This window comes from Erinaceus europaeus, chromosome 12, assembly GCF_950295315.1.
Source record: "Erinaceus europaeus chromosome 12, mEriEur2.1, whole genome shotgun sequence".
NCBI classification, from domain to species: domain Eukaryota; kingdom Metazoa; phylum Chordata; class Mammalia; order Eulipotyphla; family Erinaceidae; genus Erinaceus; species Erinaceus europaeus.
The window spans coordinates 12,589,076-12,611,098 of NC_080173.1; the positions used below are offsets into that span (position 1 = coordinate 12,589,076).

The window sequence follows — 22,023 nt, forward strand, 5'->3', positions numbered from 1 at the left end:
CTACCTTGCTAACCTCCAACTGTGTGGGGGTTTTTTTGGTTTGTTTTTTACCAGAGCACTGCTCAGCTCTGGCTTATGGTGGTGCAGGGGATTGAACCTGGGACTTTGGAGCCTCAGACATGACAGTCTGTTTGCATAACCAGTATGCTATCTACCCCTGCCCTCAACTGTGTTTTCTAAGAGGACAATAGAGAGCGTTTCTAATGTTTATTTTATTTTTGCTAAGAAAGGTTCCAGGTGGCAGACAAGGTTCCAGACAGGTGATGTCCTCAGCAGACACAGCTAGTCAAACTGCTTTCTGCTTCCACCCCTCCAAACCAGCCCTGCTGCCTGCTGGCTATCATCGTTTCAGAACTAGACGGCCCCAGAAGGGCTCTAGACTTCTTATCTTGGGGACACACTGTTCTCAGGAGAGGACCTAGGCCCCTTTACAACATGACTGCCACTCCACCTCCCCTCAGTACTGAGGTAGCCTCTCCGTAGCAGTGGCCTCTCTACCTCCCCTGGGAGATTGTGTCTACAGCCTTGACCCCCAGTGGACTAGGGACACTGAAGAACAGGGCCTAGGGGGCCTGGCCACTCCCCAGCGGCTCAGCCAGCCATGCCTGGAGACACTGAGACACACGCTGCTTTGCCTGAGCATCTTTTCCCCAAGGGGCCGTGGGAGAGCAAGAGTTGCCTCTCCCCTGCGGCTGATTTGGCAGAGAAGACTCGGGCAAGGGCTGAGAGGAGGGAATGAGTATACGGATTACTAATGGTGCCCCAGCCAATACGGGACCTGCTCTGGCGGAGGGTGGAGGGCTGGGGCTGCACTCTGGGCTTTCCTCATGCTTGGGTCCTCCCTACCCCCCAACTTGAAGGACCCTGCAGAGTGTCAAGCCAGGCAGGATACGTTGGCATATTCCAGACCTCCTAGGAAAGCCTGTCTGCCAGGAACCCAGGCCTACCCCGAACTCTAATGCTACTGCTCTAGTCGTGGGGCATGCTGGGAGGCCTGCTTGGCTCGATGCCGCCGCAGCCTCACAAACACCTGGGCTTCTCGGTCACTCTTCCGGCTTTCTAGTAGCTGTAGGATTGGGTCCCCTGTGAAGAGAAGCAATGCCTGAGTGGTGCAGGGGACACTACTCGCCCTAGACTGTGGCCGCTGGAAACTAGAGACGGGCCCCACCCGGCAAGCTCATGGCCCCACTCAGACACTGACAGGCCACTGGAAACTAGAGATGGCCCACACCCGGCAAGCTCATGGCCCCACTCAGACACTGACAGGCACAGTGCAAGAAGCTAAGCAGGGTTCCTGACGCTGCCACTGTTCGCTCACCTGAGAAGCTCAGCTACCTCATTAACTTCTGCAAATCTCAGTTTACTCATGCAATACAGCGACAGGAATAATACCTCCCTCATCCAATGACTGTAAGGACTGAGAGTTAATTTATGTCAAGGTCTTAGTTTGGCCTGTAGATGGGGACCGGTTCTACCAAATGTGGGGAATGCTTCACGGGGACATAGCCCTGGTCAGATTCAGCTCCTCTCCCCTGCCAGTGAGTCGCTACATGTGACCTGGTTTAAATGTCTGGTTTCTGCAGCCCAGGAGGTGGTACAGTGGACAAAGCATTAGGCTCTCAAGCAAAGGTCCTGAGCTCAATCTCTGGCATCGTAAGTGCCAGTGATGCTCACTCTGTCTCGTTAGTAAGTGGCTAAAATTTCACTGGTTGCTCAGTTACACCCAGTGTTCAACTCAGTAACACAAGCTACCCAACTCTCAGGAGCCATTTCTTTTGACTGACCTCGATCCTCTGGAGGACCTTCCCTCACTTCTACCCTGCCATGAACTTTCATACTTACCGTGGAGGGTGGGGTAGGTGAGGGGCAGGCGGGTCTGAGGCACGTCGCTGGGCTCTTCTGTCCCAGTCAGGCCCTGTACCGAACACAGTGGCAGGAAGGCCTCCCCTTCCAGGTCGTTGGTCCCCAGCCTGTCATGGTCCAGCACTGTGAGCAGGAGGCAAGCTCCATCCTTCTGGCATGGCTCAGCAGGCACCAGGCTGGGTAGGAGAGAGAGTATGCCTGCTGCCAACCCCCACTGTCTTCACATGTAGCCACCCCCCAACCCTGCTTCCCGAGGACAGGCCAGGACTGGATTAGGACTGCTATATCTTGCTCTTGGCCTGTCACGTCTTGGGTCATAAATGTGACCCTGCTCTGACTATGGTCTGTCACTTCAGAACAGGGTAATTCTATGTCCTTTGGCCCATTTTTCTTGAACAATGGACATCAGAGACAGATTTGGCCTCAGGAACCCAAATGAAAGCACGTCAGGGGAGCTTCCTGGCTGAGGTCACGTGCAGGTCCGAGGTTGCTCCAGGGTGTGGGGACCCACTTACAACTCAAAGGTTTCATCAAACAACGGGTGGAGGTCCTTCTTGTGCTTCCGGGTCTCCCGGGGGGCCAACTCAGGAAAGTCATGTCTTGGCTCCAAGGTCAGCTGTACAAAGGGGTCACTGGAGCCTGACAGATGGCCACAGAGTAACACTGGGGGGGTTGACCAAGGACATCAATATCCCAGCCTCGGCCCCTGCACCACTACCTCCTGCCCCTACTGCCGTGTCCCCACTTAGCACCACCGCCTCCTCTTGGTAGACTGGAAGGAAGGCACCTAGAGCTCTTGGGGGGGGCAGAGGCCCTAGGGGTGGGGTCTGGGTGGGGACTGGGTATGGCAGTGGGCAGCCTGCACTCACCATTGGAGTCCAGGGGCAGCAGGCTGGAGGCGCTGAGCAGCTCCACGTGCAGCTTCTGCTCGGAGGCGCGGTAGGAGGCCTTGACTGTGACAGCTCCCAGCTCTTCAGAGGTAGTTTCCAGCTGTGGGTGGGGCGAAAGGAAGTGTCAGCTGGGCAAAGCTGGCAAGCAGGGCTCCAGGATGTGGGTGGGGGGCAGTGGAGGGAGTGTCACCTGCTGCTGGATGCGGCTGCAGAAGTACTTCTGGATGAGCTCCCGGCTGGAGGCTGCCTGCAGCTCCAGGTCCCTCTCCAGAGCCTGGGAATGAGCATCAGAGAACTCACCCGAATGCTTGCACGTACCCCTGACTCCTGCTGCCCTTCAGGAGCTCACAGCTGAGGAGGGGATATCACTTTGATGTGGGACTCTGGGTGGTAGGGGCTGTAGATGGGGCAGGAGGCCACCCTCGGGACTGCCTTGGTAAACAAGCACATGTATGTGGCAGGCTTAGAAGAATTCAGGCTTAGTTTATGCTGTTTCCCACCCTTCCTTCCTTTCTGTCTCTCTCCCTCTTTCCTTTTTTTAAATTTGTTAATATTTATTTTCCCTTTTTGTTGCCCTTGTTTTTTATTGTAGTTGTTGTTGTTATTGATGTTGTCATTGTCGGATAGGACAGAGAGAAGTGGAGGAAGGAAAGACAGAGAGGGGGAAAGACAGACACCCGCAGACCTGCTTCACCACTTGTGAAGCGACTCCCCTGCAGGTGGGGAGCCGGGGGCTCAAACCAGGATCTTTACACTGGTCCTTGAGCTTTGCGCCATGAGTGACCTGCTGCGCTACCACCTGACCCCCGAAGATTATTTTTTTTTAATACTGATTGATTTTAGACCAGAGCTGGCTATCTCACTGTGTAGGATGTGTGCCTTACCATCACCACAACTCAGCAATGCTGTGACACTGGGCCAGGGCCATAGGTAGCGTATCTGGCCATATGTAGCGCAGGGATCAAACCCAGGACTTCACATGCAAAGCATACACTCTACCCACTGAACTACCTTCCCAGCCATAATTCTGTGAATCGTGTAGCTGGTCCTGGGCACAAATGAACCATCAAAAGGCTCCTACCTGGAAGGTGGCGGTGTGCAGTGCTTCAGGGGGCAGGCCGCAACCCTCCGCGTAGAAGCAGATCTCCAGACTCTAGAGGGAGACATCAGGGGTGACTGAAGGCACATGCCCATCCGGCTTATTACTGCTGTCCTGGTATCATTACCTGCAGTGCCGTCTTCAGCCTGCCAGAGGCCAAGGGGCAGCTCCGCTGGGAGGCAGCCACCTCCACCAGCACCGTGAGAGTGTGGGTCCAGAGCAGGGTTAGAAGGCTGAGTCAAGGTGCAGAGAGACGCCAGATCGGGAACAGGAGGAGGAGGAGGAGGAGGAGGAGGAAGAGATGCTTTTGAGCACAGTTCACAGTGGACTGATCCACCCCCGCAACTTCCAGCCTCACACTCGCCCTTCGTCTGCTTCACAGGCTAGGCTGGGGCCCCAGATCAGAACAAGGAGAAGGCAGGTGGGGCCAGTCCTAGTCAACATGCCTGAAACCTACTGGTGGCTCCTTTTCTAATTGGCAGAATTACTTAATCCCAGCACACAAGGGGGCTGTTTCTTCTCCAGTGACAGAAGCGTGATTCAAGATGGTAGTGACTTTAGTCATTACCTATAGAGGATACCTACAGTGACCAAGTTGCTGTTTTTGTTTGTTTTTTTGTTTTGTTTTGGCTTATGGTGGTGGCGGTGGGGGGATTGAACCTGGGACTTTGGAGCCTCAGGGATGAGAGTTTCTTTGCATAACCATTATGCTATCTACCCCTCCCACCACTGCCTAAATCACTGTCTTTTTTTTTTTTTAATTTTTTAAAATTTATTTCTTTATTGAGTCACTGTCTTAATTGCTTGAAAAATAGTAAATGCAACAAGCTAGAGTCAGGCAATTAAACTGACACACACACACAAATGTGTCATTAGTGATGGGGGTGAGGGGAATAGCACAGTGGCTTATGCCACAGACTTCCGTGCCTGAGGCACTAGAGGTCCCAGGTTCCATTTCCAACACCACCATAAGCCAGATCCCAGCTGTGCTCTGGTAAAAAGAAAGGAATGTGGGAGTCGCGCAGTGGGTTAAGCACAAGTGGCGCAAAGCGCAAGGACCAGCATAAGGATCCCAGTTCTAGCCCCCGGCTCCCCATCTGCAGGGGAGTCACTTTACAAGTGGTGAAGCAGGTCTGCAGCTGTCTTTCTCTCCCCCTCTCTGTCTTCCCCTCCTCTCTCCATTTCTCTCTGTCCTGTCCAACAACAATGACATCAATAACAACAACAATAATAACTACAATAATAAAACAACAAGGGCAAGAAAAGGGAATGAATAAATAAATATGTAAAAAAAGAAAGGAATGTTTTAGTGTTGAATATAAAACATTAATTCCCCAATAAAGAAATAAATTATATTAAAAAAAGGAATGTAAAGTATCTAACTTAATGACTGTATTTGAGTGATAATTAGGAACTGAATCCAATTCTAACAATTTTTGAAACAGCAGTGGTAAAGCCCTTATGTTAGTGGTGACTAAATTTTGTTTCATGTGAAAAATCAAGCTGAACAAATGAAGAAATAAAGAGGGTGGACTCCTCATTAATAAAGAGACCCCACCCACGCTGAGGGGCAGGGCTGGCCACCTGCTGGTGTCTGAACCCATGCAGAGATCCCAAGGTCATGGCTACTGTAGCGCAGTCACTGACCACTTCCTCATTCAGCACTTCTCATGACTCCACTAATCTTCAACAGAGGCCAGAGAGAGAGAGAGAGAGACCAGAGCACTACCCAGGTCTAGCTTATGGTGGTGCTGGAGATTGAACCTGAGACCTCAGAGGCTCAGGCATGAAAGTCTTTTGCATGATCATTGTGCTGTGTTCCAACCCTTCGCCTTTATATTTATGTCACCCTCTATCAGGAGGAAAAAAACAAAAGCTGGTTACATCCTCCCCAGGAAATGGATATTGAGGGGTCCGGGTGGTGACAAGCCTGGTTAAGTATATACAGTACCATGGACAAGGGCCTGTACAAGGATCCGGGTTTGAATACGAGCCCCCACTCCACACCTGTAGGGGGAAGCTTCAAGAGTGGGGAATCCGGTCTACAGGTGTCTATTTATCTTTATTTGTTTTAAATATTTATTTATTTATTTATTTATTTATTCCCTTTTGCTGCCCTTGTTGCTTTTTATTGTTGCTGTAGTTGTTGTTGTTACTGATGTTGTCTTTGTTGGATAGGGCAGAGAAAAATGGAGAGAGGAGGGGAAGACAGAGAGGGGGAGAGAAAGACACCTGCAGACCTGCTTCACCACCTGTGAAGTGACTCCCCTGCAGGTGGGAGTCACTTCAAACTGGGCTCAAACTGGGATCCTTCTGCCGGTCCTTGAGCTTCGAGCCACATGCACTTAATCCATTGTGCTACCGCCCGACTCCCAGGTGTCTATCTTTCTTTCTCCTTCTTTATCTCTCCCTCCTCATTCAATTTATCTCTGCCCCATCCAATAAAATGGAAAAATAAATAAATAAAGGGGAAAAAATGGCCACCAGGAGCGATGGATTTGTAGTGCTGGCACCGAGCCCCAGCAGTAACCCCGGAGACAAAAAAAAAAAAGCATGCTGAGGCTGGGAAGGAGGGGATGGAAAGAGAAGTGGTCATGCTTGTGGGGTCCCCAGGGGTGGGTGGCAGCTGCAGACCTGTTAAAGTTCTCCTGTACCAAATTTGAGTTCATGTAGCAGAGCTCCACCTCCAGAAACTTCATCAGGGGCAGAATGGCCTGGGGAGACATTAAGCAGCACATTAGACTCTGGCCCATTCTGGTCCCAGCCCCACTCTCCAGGTTGATGGGGGAAGAGGAAGGGACCTGGCAGCTTTTGTTTGCAGCACTTGGGGAGTCTGCAGGTGCCGACCTTGCCTCCTGGTCGACTCCTCTCTTGACTTTGAACCTGTCAGCCATAGTTCTGCCTCAGGCCCTTTATACTTTTTTTTTTTAATTATCTTTATTTAGTTATTGGATAGAGAGCCAGAAATCAAGAAGGAAGAGGAAGACAGAGAAGAATAGAGACAGAGAGACACCTGCAGCCCTGCTTCACCACTCACAAAGATTTCCCCCTGCAGGTGGGGGGCCGGGGACTTGAACCTGGGTCCTTGTGCACTGTAACGTACGATCAACCAGGTGCACCACCACCCAGCCCCCAGGTCCTTTATATTTGTTCCCTCTCCTAGAAAGACATATATGGCCTCTCTCTCTCTCTCTCTCTCACAGAGGAGATGCTTCACAAGCAGTGAAGCAGGTCTGCAAGTCTCTCTCTCATCTCTATCTATCTCCCCTTCCTCTCTCAATTTCTGTCTGTCTCTACCCAATAAAATGGAAAAAAGATGGCTGCAAGGAGAGGATTCATAGTGCTGGTACAGAGCCCCAGCAATAACCCTGGAGGCAAAAAAAAAAAGACAGGTATTTTTGTCATGGTATTCATTCAATGCATGCAACAACCAATTAGTAATTGATGAATTAGTAACTTTCCTTCCCTCAAAACAAGCAGAAGTATATATATATATTACTAGCCACTCTGAAAAATGAGCAAACTGAGATCAGCTGGCTTGTATAAACAGACAAGCTAGGGCAGCAGCAACTCAGAAGGTTGCAGGGTCTACACAGCCTAAGCTTACCTCTCCCTCCTGCAGCACCCCCAAACTCCATACCACTGGGAGAGCCAGCGGAGTGACCCAACCCTACCCCCAGCATGCCAGAGGGAACATTCCCACCAGTCTTATCTCTCACACCCCATGACCTGCCGTCCCCCAGTCCATCCTGGGCCGCTTTGCAGTCTCAGACCCACAGAGCTGGCAAAGGTCAGCAAGTAAGAAGAGCCACTCACATCCTCAGCTAAGACGGACTCCCTGAGGCCCACGAGCTTCTTAATGTGCTTGGCAATGCCCACCTCCAACTGGGGACACAAAACAGTGTGAGCAAGGCCAGGGCAGGAGTGGGCGTTTAAGAAGAGGTTGATTGGGGTCTCTGGGTGTAGGCTCAGAAGGGGTTGGGGACAGGACGTTAGCCTGGGTCCCAGGCTAAGGATAGGCAGGGTGGGCCCACTACGGGATCTACCTAGGTACCTGCTCGGCCAGGGTGCGGACCCCAGTGCGAATCTCGTGGCCCAGCCCGGCCAGTGCGCCCTGCAGCTGGGCGTGCAGTGTGTTTTGCAGCTGCCCCTGCTCCAGCACAGCGCCGACCCGCTGCTCCAGGGCCTCCCACGCCAACTGGGCAGGCAGCTTGCCGATCACCAGCCGCAGCTGCTCCATGTCATTCACCACCACGCACAGCTGGGGGCAGGCACAGGCACAGCGATCCAGGGCTTTATGAAGAGTGTCAGGACCAGAAGCTCGCCCATCCCTGCCTGAGGACAGCCCTCAGCTTTGCCTTACCATGTTGGCTGCCTTGCCCTGGTCCTTCTGGCCTGCAGAGAGTTCACGGGCCCGAGCCTTTATTAGGCTGCAGTACACCAGGGCCAGCCGACAGGTGTCCTAGGTAGGGGTCCGGTGAAGGGGATGATCAGTGTAGGGGTGCCCGGGAGGAGGGGCAAGGGAATGAGGCTCAGCGACTTGGAGGAATTTAGGACACAGACTCTTGGAGGCAGTTAGGGCGGGAACTGGGGAGCAGCAGGTAGGAGAGGCAATCCTAGGAAAGCTGGGAAGAACAAGCATAGGAGGCTGCACCTCCACAAACTTGACTGTGATCATGAAGGCCTCCTCTGGGTCAGGCCAGTCCAGCTGTCGGGCAGTGTGGCTGATCTGGGCAAAGCAGGTTGACAGATCCACGGCTGATGTGCTATGCTTGGTCAGTTCACCCTGGGGAACCAGCTGGGGGTGGGGAGTGGACAGAAAGGAAGGTTGGAGGTTAGCCCAGTCAATGCCCCTTCTTCCACAAGCAGTCAGAGCTCCCCCCATCCGATGGCAGGCACAGAGCTGAGAGAGGGCTACCAGGGCACCGAGCAGAGCCACATCACAGGTTATCCCCCTACACTGGGAGGGTCGGTCTGCAAAGGAACCCAAGGCAATCAGGAAGCAGAGATCTGCACTTCTGTGGCCTCAAAAGCAGCGTTCAGGGCTGGGCGAGCTAGATGACCAGGTAGAGTGCATACCCTGGAACTAAGCCTGGAACAAGCCCTGGAACTAAGCTCCAGAACACAAGTCACATGGAAGGTGTTGTGTCCTGGGGAAGCGCTGGTGCTATGGTGTCTTTCCCTCTCTGTCTCTTTATCTGAATGAAAAAGGCTCAAGTGGTCCGGGAGGTGGTTTAGTGGGTAAAGTGTTGAACTCTCAAGCTTGAGGTCCTGAGTTCAATCCATGACAGCACATGTGCCAGAGTGATGTCTGGTTCTTTCTCTCCTACCCCTCTCATTAATAAATGAATAAAATATATTTTTAATATTATTTATTTATTTATTCCCTTCTGTTGCCATTGTTGTTTTAATGTTGTAGTTATTATTTTTGCCATTGTTGTTGGATAGGACAGAGAGAAATGGAGAGAGGAGGGGAAGACAGAGAGGGGGAGAGAAAGACAGACACCTGCAGACCTGCTGCACTGCCTGTGAAGTGACTCCGCTGCAGGTGGGGAGCCGGGGGCTTGAACTGGAATCCTTATGCTGGTCCTTGCGCTTTGCACCACCTGCACTTAACCCGCTGCGCTACCGCCTGACTCCTATAAATAAATTAAAAATATATATATATATATTTGTTTATTTCCTTTTTGTTGCCCTTGTTTTTACTGTTGTTGTAGTTATTGTTGTTGACATTGATGTCGTCGTTGTTGGATACGACAGAGAGAAATGGAGAGAGATGGGGAAGACAGAGAGGGGGAGAGAAAGACAGACACCTGCAGACCTGCTTCACCGCCTGTGAACCAGGATCCTTACACCGGTCCTTGCACTTTGCGCCACCTGTGCTTAGCCCGCTGCACTACCGCCCGACTCCCAAAATATTTTTTAAAAAGAAAAAGAAGGGAGTCAGGCGGTAGCACAGTGGGTTAAGCGCACATGGTACAAAGTGCAAGGACCGGTGTAAGGATCCTGGTTCGAGCCCCCAGCTCCCCACCTGCAGAGGAGTTGCTTTACAAGCGGTGAAGCAGGTCTGCAGGTGTCTATCTTTCTCAGCCCCTCTGTCTTCCCCTTCTCTCTCCATTTCTCTGTCCTATCTAACAATGATGACATCAATAACAACAGCAATAACAACTACAACAATAAAACAAGGGCAACAAAAGGAAATAAATAAATTTTTAAAAAAAAAAAGAAGAAAAAGGCTCAAGACTTTGACTCAGGAGAAAATACACACACAGACTCTTTCTCTCTGTCTCTCTCTCTCTACAGCTTACTACTTAATTCTACATGTTCTGTAGGTCTGATCAGAACCCCAAATCCTTCCCCAAAGCTGGAACCCTTCTGTATCCCATCACACCCCTAGAAAACACCCTAGCCCACTCACCTGGTCCATCTGCACAGCACGCTGCACTCGTGCCAGGGCCACGCTGTAAGTCTTCTGCAACCAGGACGGGATGGCGGGCTGGAACCAGCGGTGGAAACTGTCCAGAGCCAGGACTCCATCCCTGGGGAGAGCGGAGGCTCAGCCTAGAGCATGCTTGGGCCAGCAGAGCACCTCTCGCCTCTCCTCTGTACCCTGAGCCCTGCCTACAGCCAGCTGACTGCCCACCTGTTTGAGGGGACAGGGCCCAGCTGACACAGCTCCTTGAGGCTGATGTAGAGCTGGAACAGGCTCTCACCCGTGTCTGGGGTCACGGGGCTCCCCGTGACCATCACTGTGTAGTCCTGCACCTTTTTAGCCACCTGCAAAGGCAAGGCTTGGTGGATAGGACTCTGGGGTCTGGGCAGAGTGCACCTGAGACCAGGGAGACTCACCAGCCACTGCAGCTCCAGGAAAGCCGTGGAGAAGAGGTTGATCTTGAGGACACTGGAAGAAAGGCAGCTGGGCCTGACTCCAAACACACTACCACCCTAGGCTCCTCCACCCCCCCACACCAACTCCCCACCCAGCCAATGGCTCACTTGAGGAAGATCTTGTTCCACGTGCGTTGGCATTGGTGCAGGTCTGCAATTATATCCTGTACCAGACTCAGCAAGGCCTTGCCCTCCTCCAGCATGCCCTGGTAGGGACAGGAAGGCTGAGCAGGGCTGGGGGGCCGGAGCCCACCCCCAGCCAACCCCCCAAGGCCTCACCTGCACCATAGGCTGATGGTGCTGCTGCTTCACATGGAACCATTCAATGGTGCCAGTCTGTGGGCAGAGGCCGTAAGCTGGGAGAGTGGCTCAGCTGGGACACCTGCCCTCCCCATTCCCAGAGTGGGCATCATACCCGCAGGGCCTCGGTGACCAGGTGGGGCAGAGGGGCACTGTTGGGGCACAGTTCTCCAAAGGCCTTCATCTTACACATCTGTACCAGGACCCTGTGGAGACCCCCAACACACCCCATGCCTGTTGGCCATGACCCCCTCCCCACGCCTCCACCCTTGCAGGGGACCAGAGGTGAGGGAGGGAGACATCACTGACCTCAGGAGAGACTGCAGCCGTGCCGGAGAGTCAGAGACCGAGAGAGGGAACACCGCTCGGAACCTCCGGATGAGGGACAAGCCGTAGGCCAGCAGCGACCTGAACGAGGTGGCCAACTCCTCCAGCTGTCAGCCCAGAAGATGCTGTGAGGCCCAGCAGCCTCTCCCGGCCCCCACGCCCGCTCCTGCCCAGCACCAAGTCTTCCAGCCTCTTGCCCACCTGCTCCGCCTTGAGTCGACCCTGGATCCACTGGTACTCGATGCTGGTGATGGGGTGCAGAAGGCAGCTGCTGGGGAACTCCAGACTCTGGTAGACACGGCTGTAGGCCAGCCACTGCCTGCGGACAACAAGAAGCCCTCAGCCCAGCTAGGTGGAGCCCCTCCCTTCCTCCCCCTGCCCAGAAGTCTCCTACAGACCCCCACCAGATAGAAAGGCTGAAAACCAGAAGGTAAAGGTGAAGTCCAGGATAGTTTTAAAATTATTGTTATTATTATTATTTATTGGGTAGAGAAGGTCCAAAATTGAGAGGGAAGGGGGAGACAGAGAGGAAGAGAAACAGAGAAACACCTGCAATACTGCTTCACCATTCACAAAGCTTTCCCTCTGCAGTTGGGGACCAAGGGCTCTAACGTGGGTCCTTGCACATTGCAACATGTGTGCTCAACTTGGTGAGCCACCACCCAGCCCCCCAGGATTTTTTTTTGTGTTATTTACCAAACATATGAATGGATCCCTTCTCACATTGTATATCTTTGCTTCAGAAGCTCAGGATTTCAGGACTGGCTATGTAGCTTAGTGGTAGAGCACACCTTGCTAGATGAGACCCCGCAATTGAACCCCAACACCCATAAACTAATAAACACTGGCTGATTTTGAAAAGTCAGCACCAAATAAAAACAAAAGAACAGTGTCTGGGTGTCTGGCTCAACTGGCAGAGTGCTGGACTAGCATGCCTGAAGCTCCTGGCTTGATCCCCCTTATGGGCATATACTGGAGTGCTCTTCTCTCTGTGTGTAATTTCATGTGAAACCCCTCTCTCTTTCTCGTATAAATAAGACAAATAGGGAGTCAGGCTGTAGCGCATCGGGTTAAGCACAGGTGGTGCAAAGTGCAAGGCCCGGCGTAAAGATCCCAGTTTGAGCCCTGACTCCCCACCTGCAGGGGAGTCGCTTCACAAGCGGTGAAGCAGGTCTGCAGGTGTCTTTCTCTCCCTCTTTCTGTCTTCCCCCATCTCTCTCCATTTCTCTCTGTCCTATCCAACAACGACAGCAACAATAATAATAACTACAACAATAAAACAAGGGCAACAAAAGAGAATAAATAAATAAAAATAATTTTAAAAAATAATAAATAAGACAAATATCGGGAGTCAGGCTGTAGTGCAGCGGGTTACGTGCACATGGCACAAAGCGCAAGGACCTGCGTAAGGCTCCCGGTTCGAGCCCCCGGCTCCCCACCTGCAGGGGAGTCACTTCACAGGAGGTGAAGCAGGTCTGCAGGTGTCTGTCTTTCTCTCCCCCTCTCTGTCTTCCCCTCCTCTCTCCATTTCTCTCTGTCCTATCCAACAACAACGACAACAATAAAACAACAAGGGCAACTAAAGGGAATAAATAAATAAAATAAATATTTAAATAATAATAAGACAAATATCTCAATAAAAAGTTGGAGAGTTAATGGGGAAACAGCATAGTGGTTACACGACTTCTGAGACGGTGATCTCCCATGCCCAACCCCTGGCACCATAGACCAGAATTGAGCAGTTAAAAAAAAAAAGGCGGGTTGAGGGGGGTGGTAATCTGTAGATCTGCAGCTGGGGAAATAGCTCAACAGTGCCTGAGGTTCCTGGTTCAGTCCCCAGCATTACCACAAGCCTGAGCTGAATAATAATAATAATAGTGATAATAATAAATTCAGAGGGAAACTTTAAGAAGTAATAATTGATTGTGAAGAAGGCTGGTCAAGAGCCACCTAGAGACAGACTTGTTCCCCTTGGACAGGAAGCCTTGGGCCCTGTGGGCACATCAGCTCTTCCCTGTGCCCTGCCACGCCCACTCTATTCTCCTCCCCTTCATAACTCCTGTGGCTCCCCAGAGCTATCCAGGAGTATCCACCTGTTCATGGGTGGGAAGCTGCCTTTGTCCCTTTACCTCTTCTGCTCCCCACCCCCAAGGCAATGGGCCCAGGGCAGTACCCACTCCCATTCCTCCTCCTGGCCAGCACCCTGGGTGTGCTCTACTTCTTCACTCCCCATGAGCACCCAAACATCTGTGAACCAAGGGTGCCCCTTCCTGACAATTTAACACAGCCCTGAGATGTGGCAGGCCCTTGGCAGAGCCTGAGTGATGTCAGCACACAGACTCATGGACCGGAAGGCATTGATATCAGGAGATGGGACTGGGGCAGGGGTGGAAACTCAAATGGCCAGAATGACTCAGGGTTGGGAGGGTCAGCTGCAGACCAGCTTGTGATCCCAGCACTAACATCCCATGAGAAGCAGAAGTCTGTATAGAGAAGCTCCAGATTTTTTTTTTTTTTTTTGCCTCCAGGGTTATTGCTGGGGCTCAGTGCCTGCACCTTGAATCCATTGCTCCTAGAGGCCATTTTTCCCCCTTTTGTTGCCCTTGTTGTTGTAGCCTTGTTGTGGTTATTATTGATGCTGTTCATTGTTGTTGGGTAGGACAGAGAGAAATGGAGAGAAGAGGGGAAGACAGAGAGGGGGAGAGAAAGACAGACACCTGCAGACCTGCTTCACCGCCTGTGAAGCGACTCTCCTGCAGGTGGGGAGCCGGGGCCTCGAACCAGGATCCTTATGAAGGTCCTTGCCCTTCGTGCCATGTGCACTTAACCCGCTGACTACCCGCCCGACCCCCTTAATTGATTAATTTTAATCAGATTACTACTCAGCTCTGGTTTATGCTAGTTTGGGTTGGGGGACTGAGCCTTTGATTTTAGGCCTGGAAGTCTTGTATAATCAATATGCTATCTCCCCCACCTAATGATGAATAATTCATATGTATGTATATTTTTTATTTTTAAAAATGTAATTACATAGCTCCTGGAAGGTGGCATAGCATTAGAGTCTCAAACATGAGATCCTGAGTTTGATCCTTGGGATCACATATGCGAGTGATCCTCTTTTTTTTTTTCTGAGTGATACTCTTGTTCTCTCTATCCATCTCTGTTTGTTGTTAATTAATAGATAAATCTTGATAAACTTTTAAAATATATTTATTTCCTTTTGTTGCCCTTGCTTTATTGTTGTAGTTATTGATGTCGTCGTTGTTGGATAGGACAGAGAGAAATGGAGAGAGGAGGGGAAGATAGAGAGGAGGAGAGAAAGATAGACACCTGCAGACCTGCTTCACCACCTGTGAAGCGACTCCCCTGCAGGTGGGGAGCTGGGGGCTCGAACCGGGATCCTTACGCATTGCTACACGTGCGCTTAACCTGCTGTGCTACTACCCTACTCCTGACAAACTTTTTTTTTTTTTTTTTTACACAAAGCACTGTTTCGGCTTATAGTGGTGCTGAAGATAAATAACAATTTTTTAAAAAATAAAATAAAGTAAAATAAACTGGGAGTCGGGCAATAGCTCAGCGGGTTAAGCGCACATGGTGCCAAGTGCAAGGACCCACTTAAGGGGATCCCAGTACGAGCCTCCGGCTCCCCACCTGCAGGGGAGTTGCCTCACAGGCGGTGAAGCAGGTCTGCAGGTGTCTTTCTCTCCCCCTCTCTGTCTTCCCCTCCTCTCTCAATCTCTCTCTGTCCTATCCAACAACAATGACATCAATAACAACAACAATAATAACTACAGCAATAAAACAACAAGGGCAACAAAAGGGAAAAGAAATAAACATTTTATAAAATAATAAAATAGACTTTATTGCACATGACTGAGGAGATATGACACGTAGTAGAGCTTTGGTCTCAAGTGCCTGAGGTCTCTGTTTCCGTCCCCAGCGCTGTGTATACCAGAGTGAGGGGCTTGCTCTTGTCCTCCTGCCTCATGTGAAACTCTCTAATATGTAATAAATAAAATAAAACTTAAAGGGGGCTGGGTGATGGCACACTTGGTTATGTGTATATGTTACCAAATGCAAGGACCCAGGTTCAAGCCCCCAGTCCCCATCTGCAGGGGGAAGCTTCATAAGCAGTGAAGTAGTGCTGGAGGTGTCTGTCTCTCTCTCCTTCTTTATTCCCTTTCCCTCTCAGTTTCTCTCTACCCTATCAAATAAAATGTTTTAAAAATATTTATTAACAGGGAATCGGGCGGTAGAGCAGCGGTTAAGCGCACGTGACGCAAAGCACAAGGATCGGCGTAAGGATCCCGGTTCGAGCCCTGGCTCCCCACCTGCAGGGGGGTCGCTTCACAGGCGGTGAAGCAGGTCTGCAGGTGTCTATCTTTCTCCCCCCCCCCGTCTTCCCCTCCTCTCTCCATTTCTCTCTGTCCTATCCAACAACAACAACATCAATAACAACAGCAACAATAAAAACAACAAGGGCAACAAAAAGGGAAAATAAATATAATAAAGAAAAAAATTAAAAAATATTTATTAACAAAAAATTTTAAATAAAATTAAATAAAAAATTATTACAAGTGAGAATAAGAGTTTCACATAAGAGAAAAAGAAGGAGAAAAAGAGGGAGAGGGGAGGGAGAGAGAGAGAGAGAGACTCCTGCCGCAGCACTTCACCACTTGTGAAGTTTTTCCCCTTCAGGTGGGGCCTGAGGGCTTGAACCTAGGTCCTTGGGCATGGTAACATGTATACTTAACCAGGAGTGCCATTGGCTGGCCCCTAAAATTCTCTCTCTCTCTTTTTAAAATTTCATTCTTATTATCTTTATTTTATTTACTGGATAGGGACAGCCAGAAATTGAGAGGGAAGGAAGGGAATGATAGAAAGAGAGAGACACCTGCAGCACTGCTTCACCACTTGCAAAGCTTTCCCCCTGCAGGTGGGGACTGGGGCTTGAACTTGGGTTGCTTGTGCACTGTAACATGTGCGCTCAGGTGCGCCAGTACCCGGCCCCTACTCTCTCCCTCTTTTTTTAACCAGAGCACTGTTCAGCTCTGGCTTATGATGATGTGGGGGCTTGAACCTGGGACTTTGGAGCCTCAGGCATGAGAGTCTGTTTGCATAACCATTATGCTATCTACCTCTCTCTATCTCTCACTCTCCCTTTCTCTCTCCCTCCCTCCGTCCCTCCTTCCCCTCTCTTTCTTTTCTTATTTTTTTTCCTTTGTTGTTGTTAGAACTTCACCATTCTGAGCTGACTAATTTTTCCCCCAGACAGAAAGAGGGAGAGAGGACACCACAGTATTGAAGCTTCCTCTAATATGGTAGGTGCTGGGTTCAAACTTGGTTTGTGTACATGACACACAACCCAGGAACACTATCCAGGTGAGTTATCTTGCCAGCCCCTCCACGATCCAAATTTATAAAAGCTGGAAACGGCCAGGGAATTAGCATAGCTCTAAAGCGAGTATTTCTCATGTATGAGGCCGAGTTCAGTCAATTAATTTGTTGGTCTGCTTCTAATTCTGCTTCTAAGACCCCTTCTGTTTTGATCATCATGTTAGGTTTGCTTGCATTGCTTAGTGCCATGGTCTATTTACATAATCACTGCTGTACCTGAGACCCGCCCTGCCTACAGGGCATTGATTTAATCCTCACTGGTTAGATGCAAGCTAGATACTTCCAAGTGCGTGAGCTTTTTCCTTCTCCCCACCCCCTATCCTACGTACTTCCTTTTCCTACCTGACACTTCTGCCTCAGGAGTTAGAAAATACTGTCCTAGATTGATTGCACTGCACTCCCATTCATCAATAAAAACTGAACTGCGTTCCCAGCTCAGCCATGAGTCCCTGGTCATCTCTCTTCTGCCCTCGAAGCTAGCCCGGCATGAATTGAGAAAAAGAAAAATGAAATTGGGGGCTGGGGAGATAACCTAAGAGTTAAGCAAAAAAAGATTTTCATGCCCTAGGCTTTGAGATCCCAGGTTTAATCACTGGCACCACTATAATCCAGAGCTGAGCAGACCTTTGGTTTAAGGAAAAAAAAAAAAGGCAACTAATTAAAAACTTGACACATGGGAGTTGGGCAGTAGCGCAGCAGGTTAAGTGCAGGTGGCGCAAAGCGCAAGGACTGTCATCCTGGTTTGAGCCTCCGGCTCCCCACCTGCAGGGGAGTTGCTTCACAGGCGGTGATGCAGGTCTGCAGGTGTCTATCTTTCTCTCTCCCTCTGTCTTCCCCTCGTCTCTCCATTTGTCTGTCCTATCCAACATTAATGGCATCAATAACAACAACAATAATAACTACAACAATAAAACAACAAAGGGCAACAAAAGGGAATAAATAAAAAACCTAAAAAAAAAAAAAAACCTTGATACATAGAATTTGGGCCAAATTCTCTGGAGGGGTGCACTTTGGGAGTTCTAGCCTTCAAGAGGGTGCAGGAGAAAGGGACAGGTGTCCCAGAGGGCTGTGCACTTACGCCATGGACTGGTGGAAGTCGGACAGGTCCTTCTGTGTGGCATGGAGAAAGAGGACAGTGGCAGCCTGGGGACTCAGCGACCCATCCCAGGAAGTACTGCCCTCCTGAGGGGACAGGTGGAGGGGTGTTACTCCATGGCAGGCAGGCCCCCGCCCTGCCTCACCCTGGGAGGGCAGTGTACCTGGTGCTGGGTGACTTCGTGGGATACCAGCTGCTGCAGCAGGCGGAGGTGCACTGTGTAGCTGGGCTGGGAGCGGCTGGCCACGGTGGCTCTCTGGAACAGTCAGCAAGTATGAGCAGAAGACCCCAGGCCTGGTGTGGCCCATCCTTCTAAGCTGGCTGGGGCCTAGGAAGCCTGTGACCTGGGCCCCTTACCTACCCGCTTATGAATGAGCTGGAACTGGAGGTGGCACTGGCCGCGGTCTGGGTAGGTCTCTGTGCAGGGCTCCAGAGGGTACCACTGGTCTTCCCGGCAGCGCAAGTCCTGGAGATGCCCACAGCCAGGAGTGGCATGAGCCTCCAACGATGGGGGCAGGGGAAGCAACGCGTAGGGTGGACCCCAGACTCTGCCTGAGGCAGATTCAGAACCCTCCACTCAGCCCTCATCACTTTCCTCCTCCACCTCTCTCCTGGGCCCCACTCACCTGTAGCCTCAGAACCACGTTCCCCAGAAAGTCATCCTGGCCTTTGTCCTTCCGGGCCTCCTTGAAAATCCTGTCCCAGGCAGGGTCCCATGAGGGAGATGAGCTCTTACACCCACCCAAGACCACCTGGGCCCCCACTGTGCAGAAAGAGCCCACTCCTCCTCCTCTGAAGGCCTAGGGTGCCCACCTTCGCAGCCCGTGCAGATCTGTGAGCTCCCCAAGCTTCTGTCTCACAGACTCCACGGTGTCCAGGTCCCTAGGGGGAGAGGTTTGAAGGGGTGGCAGAATGGGCATCCTGGAAGGCCCGAGCTCCTCTGGGAGGAGAAGGCTTTGCCCTCTTCACCACCACCCAGCCCCCTGGGCAGGGCATGTCCCTCACCACATGTCCAGATGGAAGCTCGAGTTGTTTATGTCCTCAAACTCTCTGTGAGGAGCAAAGGGCATGGTTGAGGGCCTTGTGGGGAGTCTTTCTCCACAGATCACAGGGTAGCCCTGCCCAGAGTCTGTTGTTCAAAGCTTCTATTCCCAGTAGCCCCCACCTTCTTCTCTCCTTTTAAAGTGGGTTTCAGGGTACTGTCGCCCCCACCATCACACACACCTCAATCTCCCCTCACCTCCTGAACCTAGAGGTGCTACAGGCCCAAGTCCTTCACACATAATGTTTATGTCCCCACCCTTCAGAATCAGACTCCTCTGACCTCTGCCCTAAGTCAAGTCCCCTCTGCAGAGCCAGGAAGTCCTGCTGATCTCATTGACTGGGGGGAGGGGCGTGGGTATCTAACACCAGATAGGGTGGACTTGGGGTTGGGCCACCTACAGGATGAAGGTCTCGTCCCAGACGGGGTTGAGCGTCTGGGTGATGACCTGGGTGCGGTGGGTCTGCTCCTCTGGGATGGTATGTTTCACCACAGCCTTCTGCCGACGCCGAGACCCTGGGCTGCCCCCAGGCACGCTGACCCCCTGCTCGATGCCCAGCAGGCAGTAGGGGTCACTGAACCCTGGGAGGAGGGCAGGGCAGGGCAGCCAGGGTGATGTCTGGGCTCCCCGGCCCAGTACTCCCATCAGCCCCCAATGGTTACAAAGTTTCTTCCTGGGGACAGGGAGGGACTCCAAGGACGAGTGGTTGGCAGCTCAGGGGAGAACACAGGACATTTAGGGCAGGCTGTGATGGGGAGAGGAAGGAGCCAGGAGAAAGGCTTTGCTCACCACTGACATCCTTGCCCAGAATGCCCTTGGCCTGTTTCACTGTCGCCTTCAGACAAAATATTGGCTTCTGCAAGGACAGGAGGGGGGCCTGAGTCCCTCAGGGCTCTCCAACCCTCTCCAGCCTAGGAAGGCCCTGGGACCAACTTCACCTCAAGCTCCTGCACCTTCTGCAGCCTCTGCCAGTGCTCCTCAGGCTCCATGTGGAAGGCCTAGTGTGGTAGGAGTGCGAGAGGCTTGGGGTGCCACTGGGTCAGGAGAAGAGGTACCCCCAAGTCCAAGGTGTGGGTTGGGCTCACCTCCTGCAGGTATCTGAGCAGCTCAGAGGCCTCGGTCACATGGTTGGGCTCAGGCTGACCCAGGCGGTGCAGGACAGTGTAGACAGCTTCCTCGTAGAGCAGGCCCCGCTGAGACACAGCAGGTCACCTTGGGAACTCCCTGGCCACCCACCACAGGCTTGAGCCCCGCCAGCCACCCCAGCACTAACACCGCAAGCCCAAAACTGGGACCAGGCGCCCCAGGTAGCCGAACCCCCTAGGCTGCAGGCATCAGTCATGACCAGCAACAAAGGGGAGAGTTCCGGTGGACACCGGATGACTCCCAGTACCCTTGCCCACCCCACCCCGCCCCGCCCCGTCCCCCACACTGATTCCTACCTCTTCAGGGGAGAAGTGGTGAGATGGAGGCTCAATCTGGGGAGCAAGTGGGGAAAGATAAGATGCTGCCTGAGGCCTGAAGCAGAGCAGGCCCAGGCTTAGGGGGCCCTGGACCCGGCCTCCACTCGCACTGGTCTGCACACCTGTTCCCACAGTTCTTCCGGGGGGTCGGCCTCCAGGAAACCTTCCTCGTGCCCTGCTCTGTCCCCAGGCTGGTCCCCTGGCCTGCCGTAGTGGAGGTCCATTGGCGCTCGGCTGCCCCAGCAGCCTGAGCTCTCACCCGAGGCCCCAACCTTCCTTCCTTCCCCAGAGGAAACAGCACTGTGCTGCTTATCTGGCGGCCACGCTACACTCAGCGGCGGAAGTGAGTCGCAGCAGTGGAGGTGGGAGACTGGGGGGCACGCAGTACAGGACTGGGGACTATTCAGCTGGTCCCCAAGAACCCCAGCTCACCTCAGGGACACCCTCTACCCCTAGAAATGGTGCCTCTGGAGGAACAGAGGTTGTGGGGATATGGGGGGGATGGTAGTCAGTCTCACTGGAGGGAGGGGCTCAGAGAGGCTCAGGCCCTGGGCAGGAGTGGCAACTAGAGTGCCCTACCTGGTGGACCCCCCCAAGTTACTCTGTGACCCAGGAGGAAGCGAAGGGAGGAGACCACACCTTCAGTCCCACAGCCCCAGCCCAGAAAGGTGGGGCCCACACCATGACCACAGAGCCCCACCCAGAGCCTGAGTATCCCCACTGAGGTCACTCCTACCTCCTGAGCCTTTTGGGGCAGGGGTTCCTGCAGATCTTTGACCCTGCGGCGCCTTATCTTGATGGCCTGGCGCAAGAGGGGAGGGCGCCGCTGGGAGTGGGACAGAGATGTCGCCATGGTGGCCAGCTCTGTCCTTCCCCTCTGCTTTGCCGCTGGGTGAAGATAGCGAAGCCACAGGATTATGCAAAGAGCCCAGGGCTGCCACCCTGTGGGGGTGGGGAGCGTGAGCCCAGCGTTTCACCACTTGGGGACCACACCTCCTTGGCGCACAGTGGGACCCTGTGTGGATCTCTCCCAGGCTGGACTGGAAGAAGATGGACTCAGTGGGCAGGTCCAGCCCCACCCCACTTTCCCACTCAGTCCCTGGGGAGGGCCCAGCTCACGGGGGCATTGGCTTGATGGTAGAGACCCCATCCCAGATTACTAGTGTGAGTTGGGCTAGGGACTGAAAGACTTCCGGTCCCATGGGTTCTCACTCATAGCCTGAAGGTAGGCAGGACATACAGAGGGGCTCCCAGAGGTGTCTCCCCAAAGGCAGTCCAATGCACAACCTGCTCAGCCTGTTCCACCCCACTGGTGACATTCCACTGAGGTGACAGGACCAACGGTCCCTGCCCCCACAAGACAGGAAGGTCCTCCCTTCAAATGCCCTTGTAGGGAGTGAGCCAGAAGCTCCTGGGCGGAGCCAGAGGGTGGGAGGGATATGGAGCTGCCAGGCACCTAGAGGGCGATGTGGTCCAGAAAGGAGTCAAGTGGAAAACTTCAGCGCTCAGCTGCCTCAGAGCTGACACCCATATCCATCACACCTGGGTCTTCCAGGCCCAGCGAGGTGCAGGCTTGGCACAGACTCCCCTTGCTCAATAATGGGACGGGGGCTACACACACCTCTAGGAACAAAGGGACTCAGGGCTGTGTCAC

General features: G+C 52.5%; 1 protein-coding gene across 8 annotated transcripts; it reads right to left on the bottom strand.

Annotated features, from left to right (window-relative positions):
• Positions 1 to 193: 193 nt before the first annotated feature.
• Positions 194 to 21,309, bottom strand: UNC13D (unc-13 homolog D). Of its 8 annotated transcripts, none has more exons than XM_060202779.1 (32): positions 21,106 to 21,300; positions 20,349 to 20,384; positions 19,992 to 20,099; positions 19,845 to 19,904; positions 19,696 to 19,762; positions 19,307 to 19,487; positions 18,869 to 18,913; positions 18,677 to 18,745; positions 18,490 to 18,559; positions 18,225 to 18,329; positions 18,027 to 18,119; positions 17,846 to 17,949; positions 11,569 to 11,686; positions 11,350 to 11,474; positions 11,156 to 11,246; positions 11,020 to 11,076; positions 10,849 to 10,946; positions 10,702 to 10,753; positions 10,496 to 10,629; positions 10,271 to 10,391; positions 8,507 to 8,650; positions 8,216 to 8,314; positions 7,907 to 8,113; positions 7,669 to 7,737; positions 6,487 to 6,566; positions 3,980 to 4,085; positions 3,835 to 3,906; positions 2,944 to 3,027; positions 2,733 to 2,853; positions 2,379 to 2,526; positions 1,843 to 2,039; positions 194 to 1,083 (listed from the first exon to the last, which is right to left on the bottom strand). In XM_060202779.1, the coding sequence occupies exons 1-32, from the start codon at positions 21,220 to 21,222 to the stop codon at positions 962 to 964; spliced, it is 3,300 nt and encodes a 1,099-aa protein (XP_060058762.1). In that variant the 5' UTR covers positions 21,223 to 21,300; the 3' UTR covers positions 194 to 961. The 8 variants fall into 8 exon arrangements, 7 of the variants coding, with proteins under 7 accessions (XP_060058762.1, XP_060058763.1, XP_060058759.1 ...); XM_060202780.1 differs by having other exon boundaries at positions 2,379 to 2,502; positions 21,106 to 21,299; XM_060202776.1 differs by having other exon boundaries at positions 10,496 to 10,753; positions 21,106 to 21,301.
• Positions 21,310 to 22,023: the final 714 nt, after the last annotated feature.